The 15,241-nt window shown below is 52.0% G+C and overlaps 1 protein-coding gene across 1 annotated transcript in view; it reads left to right on the top strand.

Annotated features, from left to right (window-relative positions):
- The window catches only part of SIN3B (SIN3 transcription regulator family member B), a gene marked incomplete at its 5' end in the record, with an annotated part of 39,336 nt that overhangs the window by 16,888 nt on the left and 7,207 nt on the right, over nt 1-15,241 (top strand). The window contains 9 exons of the mRNA XM_014538426.1: nt 2,412-2,534; nt 3,656-3,745; nt 4,205-4,323; nt 6,060-6,267; nt 8,421-8,537; nt 10,516-10,754; nt 11,471-11,654; nt 13,598-14,237; nt 14,708-14,877. Coding sequence (XP_014393912.1) covers nt 2,412-2,534; nt 3,656-3,745; nt 4,205-4,323; nt 6,060-6,267; nt 8,421-8,537; nt 10,516-10,754; nt 11,471-11,654; nt 13,598-14,237; nt 14,708-14,877 — 1,890 coding nt within the window. The remainder of the gene's footprint in view (nt 1-2,411; nt 2,535-3,655; nt 3,746-4,204; nt 4,324-6,059; nt 6,268-8,420; nt 8,538-10,515; nt 10,755-11,470; nt 11,655-13,597; nt 14,238-14,707; nt 14,878-15,241) is intronic.

The raw sequence follows: 15,241 nt of genomic DNA on the forward strand, positions 1-15,241 counted from the left end.
TAAAATATAAAAAAAAAAAAAAAAAAAATTGGGCGTAGATAAAGCCATCCTAAAAAATTAAGCATTTCCCCCAGAAAACTGCCTGCCCATCCATTTTTTTAAAATGGCATTTGTTATCAGTTCAGTTTTTTAGAGTATACTAGGTGATTAGAGCTACCTTATATATTTAGAAAGATTGAATCAATGTTTAAATTATTAAAAACACCCATGTACAATTTGTTATATAAAGTGAACTTTATATTATGATCCTTTGTATTAATATTTGGATTTCTATTAAAATTTCGGGAAAAAGAAACCAAGATGAAATTTGATGTTGTCCTAATTAAACCCGACTGTTTGGCCTAGGTCAGAGCTGGCAGATGTTTTCCTGTGAAGGGCCAGGTATCTTGGGCTTTGCAGGCCAGGCATCCTGTGTTGCAAAGACTCAGTTCTGCTACCCTTTGGTGTGCAGGCCGGCGCTCTATCAGGAAAGCAGCCTTGGATTGTATGTCAAGTGGGTGTGCCTGTGTGCTAATAAAACTTTATTTACAGAAACAGGCGAAGAAGCATGGTGAATATGCCAACCCCCAGCCAAATGGGCTTTGGGTCCATGTAGCTCAAGTGTTCATAAATTGGAACTGTTAACTAATGTTAGCTAATGTTGCCCTTCAGCTGGGCAAGCACTGGGTTTCCCCGTTGGCCCCCAATCTCCGTCCCACTCAGTGCATGTCATAGTGCCACTGCCGGTCTCCTTTAGGAATTGGTGTTTTCACCTGTTCTTACATCCACAAAAAAGATGAGAGAGAATTTCCCCCTTAATATTCTTAAGAGTAACTGACTCTTTAGATGACTATTCTCCAAAGAAGTTTTTCCCCTAAGGGACAAGTGTGGCCTGTAGTTAATGATAAGATTTTATTGCTGTCATTATAATTATTATAAAATAGTAGGTGCTCATGAAAAAAATAAGTATCAATAAGAGTATCAAGTATGAAAAATAAATTTCCCTTCCTCTCCTCAGTTCCCCAGTCACTGTCCTCAGAGGTCAGCACCCACAGTGTCTTATATTGAGTCCCTCTAGAAATTCCCACTGCATGTGCAAACAGATGTTTATCCTTTTTTATTAATCCTCACCTTGAGGATATTTTTTCCATTGCTTTTCAGAGAAAGAGTAACAGGTAGGGAGGGAGAGAATGGGAGAGAGAGGGAGGGCAGGGGAAAACATCGATGTGAGAGAGAGACATCGACTGATTGCCTCCCACACGCACCCTGACCAGGGCTGGGAAGCGAACCCATAACCGAAGTATGATGTATGTGTCCTTGACCTCTAGAGTTGAACCCGTGACCCTATGGTGCTCAGGCGGGTGCTCTAACCACTGAGAACACTGGCTAGGGCTGTCTTTTTTTTTTTAATAGCATCCTGTTTGTTCTGCTTAGATTTTTTTCTTTTCTGTTTTACGTAACAATGTATCATGTACGCTGGTCTCAGGCAGAGACACACAGATGCAGAGCTCACTCTTACCTGGTAGATGCTGCTGTTTTCTTTGGGTGCAGCATGACGTGCTCACCCAGCCCACACTTTGGGCCTATAGCGCGTCCTTTATGTGGTGTCTCCCCGTCCAGGTCCCATGTTGGGGTGGGAATGACAACGTGGTGGGTGACTTTGGAGTGCCTCCCCAGCCCTGCCCACATCCTGCAGGAAAGCTGCAGTCTGTCCACCTTCCTCCACCCACTCCAGCTTTCCGGCACATTCACATAGATGCAAGTTCTCCCAGAAGCGTTTTTTGTAAATGTTGTTAACCCCCAATAGATACCCCACTTGGGAGAAACAGCCCTAACCTGTTCATTGATGGCTGGTGTAGAGCCTGCGAGTACTGAGTGCTGACACTGCTCATTCATAGGAAAGAATACAGACTTGGCTGGAAACCCACCCCCATCCCCACCCCGCCCCTGCCCAGTGACCTGGAGGCTGTCAGCTGCTTCCTCTTGCTGCTGGGGCTCTGTGCGTGCCATTCCCCTCGTCTGAAGTGCTTTCCCTTCTGGATGCACTTGAACACCAGACCCTCGTTATCGGTGGTCCACTGGGTGAGCCCCACACACCCAGGCCCAGCTCCCGTGTTTCACCCTAAGGCCTCCCTCGCTGGTGAGGACCCAGCCTCCATCGTGGCCTTCTGTGAGCCTTCTCCCAGCCTCATGGCGTTTGTCACACTGTCATGATCTGGGTACACGGGTCTTTCCCCAGTAAATGTGAGCATCTCGAGAGTTGGGATCACTTCACATGTGGACAGAGCCCCTGGCCCATGGCAGACAGTACTCTCTGGAGCCGAGGGCCGAGCTGAAGGCTGTTGCAGGCATGCGGACAGGTAGAGAACCAGCACTGATGGGCCCGGCCGTGTCCCCCCAACGCTAACCACCTCCTGTGTTTGTGTCCTTAGTTCACAGGAAATGGGCCCTGTGAAATGAACAGTGTCCAGAAGAGTGAGCACGAGAAGAGCCTGGAACACAGCAAAAAGCGCTCCCGGCCCTCACTCCTCCGTCCTGTGTCAGCACCGGCCAAGGTAATCGCCAGCCTTGGGTGTGGATATACGTGTGTGGACACACGGCACCTTGCCTTCTCTGTACATGAACTGGGGAGCAGCATTCTCAGGCCCAAGCAAGTAGGCCTGGGCAGGAGGCTGAGTCTGGGCCCTGGTCTGGCTTGAAATGCCCTGGCGGTGGGACCTGGGAAGTCAGCTCACCTCCAAGGGTGCTGCTCCTCTGTTTCCCTGGATCACAGATAGTTGTGAGGAGTGTCACCTCCTCCTCGAGAAACCAGAGCTAATGCTCACTCTGCTCCTGGTCACCGTCATGCCTCTTTGATGGGCAGGGCCCATGTACAGTTGTGCAGGTTGGTCCCTCTATCGGGTGCCCTGCTGAGGGATGGAAGGGGCTGAGGTCTAGCTCCTGTTGCTCTCATCGCCCATGATAGTGATGTTCTCATTCCATCATTGTTTGTGCATTTACTAGGTGACTTTCTACTGTAAGGAAGGACTTCCCTTTACCCCTTTATTCAGTTACCTGTGTCAATATGAACTCCGGGTTATAATCCATAACTATTAGTTTATCTTGATGCCCAAACTGTCCCAAAATGGGTCAGTACAGCCCTTTCGGGGTGGCTCCTGTGTCCCCTTGACACGTCTCCATCATTCTTCAGGCATCGGAAGATGGTTTTGTAGCCTCAGGAGTGCAGCCAAGTTTAGGTCCTAGTCTAGCTTAGAGACAAAAGTCTTCCAGAGCCTTAAAACCTGGGCCTCTGTGGGGTCCCACCAGTGCTGTCCTCTTCCTGTCCCTTTCCCATCACTGCATGGCTCAACGGATAAAACAGGCAGGGGAGGGGTTTCTGATATTGTACCCAGTGGCATAGCTCCCTTGCTATTCCAACTTTATGATGTTCCTGCCTGTTATCAAAAGCCCTAAGCTGTCAAGACTTAGATCCCAGATTATGGGTGGGGCAGTCCTGTGACCTTCACCCGTCACTAGGTCGTGGAGGTGAGTGGTTCTGAGACGGTCATCCACAGGGGTCCTGGGCAGACCTCATCCAGCACCCAGTGACAGTTCCTGTCAGAACTCAGTGCTGGCCGTGCTGACTCTGACAAAGATGGATGCACAGAGCACTGACAACACGAATTTCTCTCCACAGAAGAAAATGAAACTGCGTGGTACCAAAGACCTGTCCATCGCTGCCGTGGGGAAGTACGGGACTCTGCAGGAGTTCTCCTTCTTTGACAAGGTGACTGGTGGGACTGAGGTTTGCAGAGCGAGAGCTTCTAGGAAGGGAGCAGATAGGAGGGGAGCTCTTGAGTGGGTCTGGGAGGAGGGATAGGCACCAGCTTTCACAGTAGAAGGGAGTGTGAGCCATCATTGAACAGATGGCAGGTGGTGCGCTGTAGGCGACAGAGCTCGGGGCCGAGCGGATTTGAGAACACACATCTTCCACGCCCCAACTGTGTGACTTTTCTAAAACAGAGCTCATGCTGGGGCTCCCATGGGGTCAGTGGCCTGAACCAGCGAGATGGCCCATGCTATCTGAACTGTGAATGCTCACGGAGAGCGTTGCCATGCAGACCGCGGCCAGTCACTTTAGAGCAAGCCCATGTTGGTGACTTCATGTACCTAGTGATGGCTAAGCCAAGTAGGCACGGGCCAGGGTTGGGCCCAGCCCGCAAAGCCTGACGTACTCTCCCTGCAGGTGCGCAGGGTCCTGAAGAGCCAGGAGGTCTATGAGAACTTTCTTCGCTGCATCGCACTCTTCAACCAGGAGCTCGTGTCCGGCTCCGAGCTCCTCCAGCTCGTCAGCCCGTTTTTAGGGTGAGCAACACTGCGCCAGGCTCTCCACAAGTTTTGCTTCTGTAAACTCTGTCCACCTTTCTTTGGGCTATTGTTTTGAAGATGATAGGTACTTTTTTTGATACTGTCTTTAAATGGAAATTGTGGGGATTGTTATAGATTCACCGGCAGTAGTAAGAAAGAACACAGATCCTAGGACTGGTTCCCCCCATGGGAACCTCTGAAGTCAGCACCACAACCAGGATGGTGACACTCGGGCAACCCACCCATCTTTGCAGGTTTCCCTATTTCTAGTTCGTGTGTGTGTGTGTGTGTGTGTGTGTGTGTGTGTGTGTGTACAGTTCTATCACCTGGGAAGGGAGTGTGTCCCACTGCAGTTACGATACTCGGTGACTCCAGAACCACAAGGATACTGTGCTGACCTTTGATACCCAAGCCTGTGTCCCTCTTGCTTCCTGCTCCAATCCCTGCCACAGCCCCTGACAACCATCTCTGTGCTCCATCTCTAACACCTACACGACAAAAGTGTTATATAAATGGAATCAGCTCTTTCTACCCAGCATAGAGCCCTGGAGAATCTCACTGTGTAGGCTTTTAAAATTCTAACAATCAGAAATTGCAGGAAGAATGAAAGACTGACTAGCATCCCAGCCACCCAAAGAGAAACACTTAACGACCAGCTTCCAGCACATGCTGCTCGGTGTGTGGGCGGCCCCAGGCCCGGGCAGCCGCTGGGAAGGTGGGGATGTTCTAGGACAGCAGTCGCCAACCTTTTGGACCTCACAGACCACTGGTTGGTGACCGTTGTTCTAGGAGGTGGACACGAACGCCAAGTTCGTGCACAATGAGCTTTAGGAAAGGGGGTTGGCCAGGTCCCAGCATTGCCTCCCCCTCACCTGCCCTGTCACATTGGGCGGGTTTCTTCTTAGCCAGTCTGACCTCAGTTTCGGAAAGCTCCATGTGGGCTCTGCACATAAGACCCTTCAAATAGAATCCATAATATGGTGAGTGTGCATTATAGACAGCTGTATTTGTGACCTATTTAGCCCCAGTGAAAACCCCAGGGGAGGAGCCTGCCTGGCTGTTATGGCAGGATCACTGTGCCAGCTGTCACAGTGACTGCACTCTCGCAGTAGGCCTTGACACTCATTTAAACAAATCCAGGTGACATTGGGGTGGATTGCACGAAAACCTTCCCATCAACATGCATGGCGGTTACATTATGACTTACGAGAATGTATCCATAGAGGGTGCTCCTAGGAGGAGGAACAGAGCTTTCTCCCATGGGGGAGAAAGACTCCGGAACAGAGCTTGGCAGACTGATCTTCAAGGGCCAGGGGCTAGGACTCCCTACCCAACTCCGGCATTGTGCAAAAGAAGCCACAAGCAGTGTGTCAGGATGGACATCACTGTGCCAATAAAACTTGATTTACAAAGACAGGAGTGGGCAGGTTGGCCAACCCTGGCCTCTTCCAGTCAAGGAACGTTGCTGACCCAGCTTCTGCCAGTCTAGGTTGTCTTTTCCAGAGTGTGCAAGTGGTGGGCCTGACTGGTGACAAAGTTTTGGGGCAGATTCACTCCCAGGTGGGGACTTTATGCACTTCTGGTGCTAGGTTCCGCCTCCTGCCTCTCCTTCCTGAGCTTGCATTGCGGACCATCTTTAACCACGATGTCTATATGGAGCCATTCTGAAATCTCTAGATCACTCCCAGAAAGCCCTGGGGGTGTCGACTTACCATTTGTTTTTATTTTTGAAGGAAATTTCCAGAACTTTTTGCACAATTCAAGTCCTTCCTGGGGGTGAAAGAACTATCATTCGCCCCGCCCATGAGCGACAGATCTGGGGATGGAATAAGCCGGGAAATCGACTATTCATCTTGTAAGCGCATTGGATCCAGCTATCGGGCGCTCCCCAAAACTTATCAGCAGCCCAAGTGCAGTGGGAGGACGGCCATCTGCAAGGAGGTAGCTCCCTGGGGCTTAGGTTGGCTTGTGTGGTGCATGTACCCCCTCCAACCCCCCCCCCCAAAAAAAACACCCATCATTCTCATATATCAGATAAAAGACTGAATGTCAGCCCCCTAAATGTTGAGTAATGGATGTGCTGGGATGTGGCAAAACAAAATACCTGAGCAGAGGTGAGTTTCTTACCCTGTTGGCAGTTTTGGTAAGCCACGGAGCCCACGGCACCAGCGTAGGGTTGGCACATGCCATCATTTTGCTAAGCCTGCTCTGTCCTGGGTTCACTGCCCTCAGTATGTTTTTGTTTAGTGTGACAATTGAATACATCTTCAGGGTTAGAGGACAGCCTGTTACTGTATATCCAGAATTCAAGACTGCCTGCTGGGTTCCAGGGATCAGCAAGGAACCGCTTATGGGCCAAATCCCAGGCCAAAGCTGGTCCATTGGTTGTGTTTGTCAATAAAGTTTTATTGTCACACAGCTACGCCCATTGATTTGCATATTGCCTGTGACTACTTTACTAAGACTAAGGCAGAATTGAGTAGTCCCCGCAAAACTTGAAATATTTATTATCTGGCTTTTTAAAATATATATATATATAAATATTTTTATTGATTTCAGAGAGGAAGGGAGAGGGAGAGAGAGATAGAAACATCAATGATGAGAGAGAATCACTGATTGGCTGCCTCCTGCATGCCTCCTACTGAGAATTGAGCCAGCAACCCGAGCACGTGCCCTTGACTAGAATCGAACCTGGCACCCTTCAGTCCACAGGCCAAGGCTCTATCCACTGAGTCAAACCAGCTAGGGCTTTAATATATATTTTTATTGATTTTAGAGAGGAAAGGAGAGGGGAGAGAGATAGAAATATCAATGATGAGCAAGAATCATTGATCGGCTGCCTCCCACATGCCCCACTCTGGGCATCGAACCCAAAACCCAGGCATGTGCCCTGACCAGGAATCGAACTGTGACCTCCCAATTCATAGGTCAATGCTCAACCACTGAGCCACAGTGGCCGGGCTCATTTTTATAATTATTGAGGTAGATTTCCATGTCTCAGGCGGCTGGGAAATCACTGACAGTCTCCGGTCCCAGTAAGCATCTGGGCCGAAACGAGATGGGAGCCCAGGCACATGATGCCTGCCTTGTGGTGTAGGCAGATGCATGGAGTGAGCCCATGGTTAGGTTAGAACAGCCGTGGGCAAACTACGGCCCGCGGGCCGGATCCGGCCCGTTTGAAATGAATAAAACTAAAAAAAAAAAGACCGTACCCTTTTATGTAATGATGTTTACTTTGAATTTATATTAGTTCATACAAACACTCCATCCATGCTTTTGTTCTGACCCTCCGGTCCAGTTTAAGAACCCATTGTGGCCCTCGAGTCAAAAAGTTTGCCCACCCCTGGGTTAGAAGCTCTGATTCATAAATGCATTGTGCTGGGGGCATTGCCCTGAGAAGTTGGATTTACTGGAGGTGTAGTTTTCATTGGCATGTATGTGCATGACATGTCCCTCCCTCTCTGATCTTCCTGTCCCGACTCTGGTTCAGGATCAGTGGCTGCTTGGCACTTGCTTACTCTTTTATTAACTCTACTAGAGGCCCAGTGCACAAAATTCGTGCACTGGGGGTGGGGGGGAGTCCTTCAGCCCGGTTTGCACCCTCTCGCAGTCCAGGAGCCCTTGGGGGATGTCCGACTGCAGTGGAGACGGGAGAGGCTCCTGCCACCACCAGTGCACTCGCCAGCTGTGAGCCCAGCTTCTGGCTGAGCAGCACTACCCCTGTGGGAGCACACTGCCCACCGGGGGGCAGCTCTTGCATTGAGGGTCTGCCCCCTGGTGGTCAGTGCGCATCATAGCAACCGGTCGTTCTGCTGTTTGGTCGATTTGCATGTTAGCATTTTATTATATAGGATGACTTAAGAAGCCGGTCCAATGGGAGTGTGCATTATCTGGCTTTTTACAGAGAAAATTTGCCAACCCCTAAAATACTATGATTTGTTCACTTGATCACATTTACTGTTTGTATGATAAGGGAATTTCCTGTAAAATCAAGGTGATATTTCTTCTTATATTTTCTACAATGAACAGTACTGTAAACAGTTCTGGCAGCCAGGGCTTATTACCTGGAGTAACAGCATCTCTTCTTGATGCAGGTGCTGAATGACACCTGGGTCTCATTCCCGTCTTGGTCAGAGGACTCCACCTTTGTCAGCTCTAAGAAGACACCCTACGAGGAACAGCTGCACCGCTGTGAGGACGAGCGTTTTGAGGTGTGTATGCTGGTGCTGCAGGGCCCTCTGGGTGGCCCTGAGTCCTGGCCAGGATGGTGGTGACATGGGGTGTGCCTTGTCCCCCATCCTCCATGGCACTATCTTCACTCTCCCCTGCTCATCTCCCTCTCCATCCTGGAATATATCCTGACCCTTTTTTTTTATTGCTTAAAGTATTACAAAGAGTATTACATATGTCTCCTTTTTTTTCTTCTCCTTGACCTTTCCCTGGCCTCCCCTACCCCCCAGTGTCTTGTGTCCATTGGCTATGCTTATATGCATGCATACAAGTCCTTCAGTTGATCTCTTACCCCCATCCCCACCCTCCCCGGCCTTCCCGCTGTAGTTTGACAGTCTGTTCGATGCTGCTCTGCCTCTGTATCTATTTTTGTTCATCAGTTTATAATGGTCTTTATTATCCATAAATAAGTGAGATCATGTGGTATTTTTCTTTCATTAACTGGCTTATTTCACTTAGCATAATGCTCTCTAGTTCCATCCATGCTGTTGCAAATGGTAAGAATTCCTTCTTTTTTACAGCAGCATAGTATTCTATTGTGTAGATGTACCACAGTTTTCTAATCCATTCATCTACTGATGGGCACTTAGGCTGTTTCCAGATCTTAGCTATGGTGAATTGTGCTGCTATGAACATATGGGTGCACATATCCTTTCTGATTGGTGTTTCTGGTCTGGTTTCTTATATTCCTAGAAGTGGGATCACAGGGTCAAATGGGAGTTCCATTTTTAACTTTTTGAGGAAACTCCATACTGTCTTCCATAGTGGCTGCACCAGTCTGCACTGACCCTTCTTAACCTCCCCACTGCACCCCACCCACGTCTCCTCTTGAGTATCAGGGATGCCAGCACTTTCCAACAGGGCAGGTCCTCACAGATCTCTTTTCTGCCTTGCTTTCCTTCAGGCTGGCTAGGCAATGTATTTGAATTTAATTTCTTTAATTAAAATTAAGTTAGCTTGCCTGGCCGGTGTGGCTCAGTGGTTGAGTGTCGACCCAGGAACCGAGAGGTTGTGGGTTCAATTCCTGGTCAGGGCACATACTGGGTTTTGGGCTCAATCCCTAGTGGGGGGTGTACAAGAGGCAGCTGATTGATGATGTTACTCTCTTATCGATGTTTCTGTCTCTCTATCCCTCCCTTCCTCTCTCTCTAAAAATCATTAAGAACATATTTTAAAAATTTAGTTAGCTTAAGTTAATTTTTTGAAAATTTTGCTGACATGCAGCATAAGAAATGACACAGCAATCAGGTTCCCTTCCCCAGTGGTAACAGCTCATAAGTCCCTGTCACAAAATCACAGCGAGGTCCGTGACATTGGCACATTTGCCCCGTTGGACTGTGTTTGTGTGTGCATATGTGGCGTTTGCATGTGTTGAATTGTGCATACACGTGTATTCAGCTCTGCATGTTCCCACCTTTGGTGGTTCCTGTGTTTACCACCACAGCCAAAATACTGAGTGGCTCCCTACCACTAGGACCCCTCCTTCTGCCCCTTATATCTGAACACCTCCCTCCCAGGCCCACCCAGCCCTGACCCCTGGCAACACTGACCTGTGTTCATCTCTCACTGTGGCACAAATGGAGTCACATGGTATGTTCCCTTTGGGGATTGGCTCCCCCTACACATGCCCTGAGAGTCATCCAGGGGCTAAGTACACCACAGGTCCGTTCCCCTTTTTTGCCAAGCAAAGCTTGCTCTCTATGCCTGAGCAGGGGGTCAGCCAGCAGTGAATGGCCAATGGCTCTCAGTCCCTCAGCACCTGGTCCTGCATTTGTGCCTCCCCTGACTGGATGCCAGCTCAGTAATCAGTAATCAGCCTCACTTGCTCAGGGCCCCACCTTCTAATGCCCGTCACACCCCTCAGATGTGGAATTTGTTAGCTCTGTCCAAGCATCCCTTCTGCCAGCCCAGGCTCTTCCCTAGGGCCCCACTGACCCCTTCCCGCCTTCCTCTCCATAGTTAGACGTCGTCCTGGAGACCAACCTGGCCACCATTCGAGTGTTGGAAAGCGTGCAGAAAAAACTGTCCCGGATGGCACCGGAAGACCAGGATAAGTTCCGGCTGGACGACTGTCTGGGGGGCACGTCAGAGGTGATCCAGCGTCGCGCCATCCATCGCATCTATGGGGACAAGGCTCCTGAGATCATCGAGAGCCTCAAGAAAAACCCCGTCACCGCTGTCCCGGTCGTTCTCAAAAGGTTTCCTCAGCTCTGGCCCCTGGGCACTCGCTCTTTAGTGTTGTTGTCACAGAGGTCATCACAAGGTGGGGAGGGGGGCGGGGGGGGTCCCTGGGGCCTCAGGGTGCCTTACTGGGGGTCTCAGTCTTCTTTCATCTTCCTGTTCCCCTCCCGAGAGGAAAGCATGGTTAACACTTGTCCTAGTCCTTTGCCACCACACACATAATTAGGTCGAAACATGAAGAGTGGGACCTGTATCACAGCTTGCCTTGTACTTAGTGTTGTGTCTTAGGAACTTTTCCATGATAGTGAACAGATATGAAGTGCCGCCCTCAGTTGGGTGCTAAGCTTGGCCCTGGGGTTGCAGAGCTGAGCAAGACCCACACAATCCCCTCATGGGGTTCACAGTTGAGCCGACAGCTACCTGGAATACGGTCAGTGGCAGAAGCCAGGACAGGGAGGAGGTTGGTTCCGTGGCAGCGACGTTTGAGAAGCCATAAAACTGTTCACATTGGTCCTCCAGGACCATGGCTCCCTCCTTCCCTCCTTTACTCAATACAGACAGGCCTGGCGCTGGCTGTCCCACTGTGGCACAGATGGAGTCACATGGTATGTCCCCTAGTGCATGGCTAGTCTGTGGATGGAAGACAGGCTGGTCCTAGTGCAGGGATGGCTCAGGCAGGTGTCACAGGCTGTTCCCATGCTGTCCTTGTGCTGAGCCCCTCTGGCCCCCACAGGCTGAAGGCCAAGGAGGAGGAGTGGCGGGAGGCCCAGCAGGGCTTCAACAAGATTTGGCGGGAGCAATACGAGAAGGCATACCTCAAGTCCCTGGACCACCAGGCCGTGAACTTCAAGCAGAACGACACCAAGGCCCTTCGCTCCAAGAGCTTGCTCAACGAGATTGAGAGTGTCTATGATGAGGTGAGGCCCTCCTCTGCGCCGGGTCTCTGCCTGTTTCCCAGCGGGTAGGCGGGCTTGGTGGCATTGCCCTCACGGCCGTGTAGGGGTGAGGATGAAGGTTCCTGTAGCACAGACCAGGGCTGGTCAGGGAGGACTGGGGCTCTTCCCTCCTCCCTCCCGCTGTGGGCCTTGGTGGACCTTCCTTCAGATGCCTGATGCCAGCAGCTTTCCTTTCTCCATAGTCAGTGGGTAGCAGATAGCATTTGAACCCCCAGAAGGAACATCCCATAGAACCCTTGCTCACACACCTTCCTATGCAGTGCTGTTATCCAAGTTTTAGTTTCCTCAGTGAGGAAATAGGCACAAGACGTCACAGGAGACCAGAGCTCTGAGCCCTCGGGCTTCACCTCCAGCAACTGCACTGTGTCCTCTTGCCAGTCTTGGACCGTCTAGGCTCATGGGCCCGGAATCACATAACTGAGACCGGGCTGGGCTCTCAGGCTCTGAGAATCTGGACCTTTGAAAAATACATGTAAGAAATGGCCTGGCAGGGAGGTGGAGGCCCCTGGGGGGCAGTCAGGGAGGTTGCGGGTGCTGCTCTCAGGCTGTGCCCAGGAGACAGGGACAGAGCAGCATCAATGGCTGAGCACTTGCCTGGGCAGGCTCACTTATTCCCTTTTCTTCATATAAGCAGCAAGCATCGTACCTCCTCTCATAGTATGGAAATTAAAGACAGAAAAGCCAGGCCACTGGGGGTGTCTCCACATAACTGGAGACCAACCAGGGCTGCGGCCATAAGACCCTGCCCTTCAACCTCCCCCCCTCTAGGGCCCCTAGCCCCAGGCCCTACTCTTCAGCTTGTCTGACCTCCTCACTTGAGGAAGGACCTCGAAGCCTGCGACCTCTCCCCACCAATGGGGTCTGTGGTACATTGTCAACTTGGGGGTGATGATGTAGCCCAACAGACCCACCACTGACCACTGAGTTCCTGGCTCTTCCCTTGGGGCCAGAGGGGAAAGGGGTGTTTAGCTGATGAGGACCAGGGCAGAGTGGGAGGCCCCATCTCCATTTCCTGCCAGTCACTAGTTCTGTTTGAGGAACAGCCTTTGCCTCCTCCCTCCCCCTGCCCTGCCCTCAGGAGGTCCCACCTACACGGATGGCATCCACACTCGGTTTTTCCAAGAGCCTAGATGTCCCCCGTCCCCCACGTGCTCAGGCGGTCTGGAGGAAGTAGTCATTGTCTAGGTTTTCTGGAAGAAAGATGATTAGCTAAAGACAGGAGAGGGGTGAACCCAGGGACATGGTTCTCCAGGGAGAAAGAGTAAACAGGCTCATGCAAAGGTCCTGCACACCTGAAGCCTCAGAGGAGGAGCCATGTGTGCACTGCAGGCCTGCATGCCAGGGGCTGGAGTCCTCTGCTGACCAGTGTGGGAGGGCCTGGTGGGGGTGGTAGAGTTGGCTGTGCTCCTGTCGCCATATTGCTCTAAACTGGGTGAGGAGAGTGGTTGGAGTGAGCAGGGAGGAGGCCTGCGCAGCAGGGTGATAGGAGAACTGTGGAGGGACTGGTGGTGGGTGGGAGGAGGGCAGAGGCAGGGTATGGGCCAGGTGTGAAAGGCTGAGGGAGAAGAGGCTGACATGTAAGTAGTCCCAGGTCTTCAGGGTCTAGCCGAGCATCCATGAATGAATGATGGTGGGCAGAGAGGCCCAGGGTCCACCTTGAGCCTTCCTGACCCCCACAGAGAGCTTGGATTGGGCACCTCGGGTCAGCTGGAATTTGGTGACCAGCGCACTGCCCCCCTCAGATCCCCTGGCCCCTAGGCACTGCTGCAGGCAATGGTGGTGGGAGGGAGGTTGGCCCTGTTCTGGTCCTGGCGCTGAGCAATGTGACACTGTTAAAGCTGAGGGTGCAAATCTTGGGTTCTCCCAGCGGGTTGCTTCCTGCCTGACATTCACCCTGTTCCCAGCACCAGGAGCAGCACTCAGAGGGCCGCAGCGCCCCCTCCAGTGAGCCACACCTGATCTTCGTGTACGAGGACAAGCAGATCCTGGAGGATGCAGCCGCACTCATCAGCTACTACGTGAAGCGGCAGCCAGCCATCCAGAAGGAGGACCAGGGCACCATCCACCAGCTGGTGCACCAGTTTGTGCCCAGCCTCTTCTTCTCCCAGCACCTGGACCTAGGGGCATCTGAGGACTCTGCTGACGAGGGCCGGGGGAGCCCTCAGGGGCAGAGTGTGGAACCTGGTGACCGGAAGAAGCCGGCGCCTGGGCCACAGAGCAGCCCCCCGGTGGAGAAGGGGCCCACCGGCGAGGGCACCACCCCTGAGCAACAGCCACCACCGCCGCCGCCACCGCCACCGCCTTTACCACCACCACCACACAAGCCCATGGATGACGTCTACAGCCTCTTCTTCGCCAACAACAACTGGTACTTCTTCCTGCGTCTCCACCAGACCCTGTGCTCCCGACTCCTGAAGATCTACCGCCAGGCTCAGAAGCAGCTCCTGGAGTATCGGACGGAGAAGGAGAGGGAGAAGCTGCTCTGCGAGGGCCGTCGGGAGAAGGGCAGTGACCCTGCCATGGAGCTGCGGCTGAAGCAGCCCAGTGAGTCCCCAGCCCCTGTCAGAGCCCACGGATGACATGCAGGCGCTGGGAGACGGGCAGTGGCACCAAGGGTTTCAGTTCACAGCTTATGATCGGAAATGTCCCCTTGTGTTTTTTTCTGGCTTTTCATTTTGAAATAATTACAGTATCTCAAATGAGAAGTCACAAAAATAGTAGAGTCTCGAACACTCTTCCTAGCCTCCCCAAGCAGTAGCACTGCTTCTGGCTGTGGTGCCGTGGTAGGAGCAGGAAACCGGCATCGCCAGGCCACAGCCACAGCGCTTCTTGCCTGCCTCCCAAGCTGGGCCTCGTGCAACTACTGCCAGTCAAGCTTCCATCCTGGAGTCGGGCCACCATTAAGAAGCCCATGGTGGGAGGTGGACCGTGGGCTGCTTGATTCTATGGAGATTCTGGATTCGCCCTGTGGGGTCTTGTGGTTACAGCCCTGTGTGACCTGTCTCCGCCCTTAGGTGAGGTAGAGCTGGAGGAGTACTACCCGGCCTTCCTGGACATGGTGCGCAGCCTGCTGGACGGCAGCATCGACCCCACGCAGTACGAGGACACGCTGCGCGAGATGTTCACCATCCACGCCTACGTCGGCTTCACCATGGACAAGCTGGTGCAGAGCATCGCGCGCCAGGTGAGCGGGTGCAGGATGGGCAGCAAGCAGGGTGACAGGAGGCCTGACACACGGGGCGACAGCACCTCCTCAAGATTCCTTGCCGGTCCCCAGCTTTGAAAACCTGCCCTTCTATCACTCTCATGCTGTGTGGTTGGTCCCATGCCAGCATCTTTCCTTTTTTTTAACCAAGGTAGAATTCACATAACATAATGTTAATAACCATTTTATTTTATTTTTTTTACTTACTAGAGGCCTGGTGCACAAATTCGTGCACCAGTGGGGTCCCTCGGCCTGGCCTGCAGGATCGGGAGAAAACAGCTCTCTGACATTCCCCGAGGGGTTCCAGATTGCAAGAGGGCACAGGCCAGGCTGAGGGACCCCA

This window comes from Myotis brandtii, unplaced genomic scaffold (assembly GCF_000412655.1).
Source record: "Myotis brandtii unplaced genomic scaffold, ASM41265v1 scaffold1040, whole genome shotgun sequence".
Classification (NCBI taxonomy): domain Eukaryota; kingdom Metazoa; phylum Chordata; class Mammalia; order Chiroptera; family Vespertilionidae; genus Myotis; species Myotis brandtii.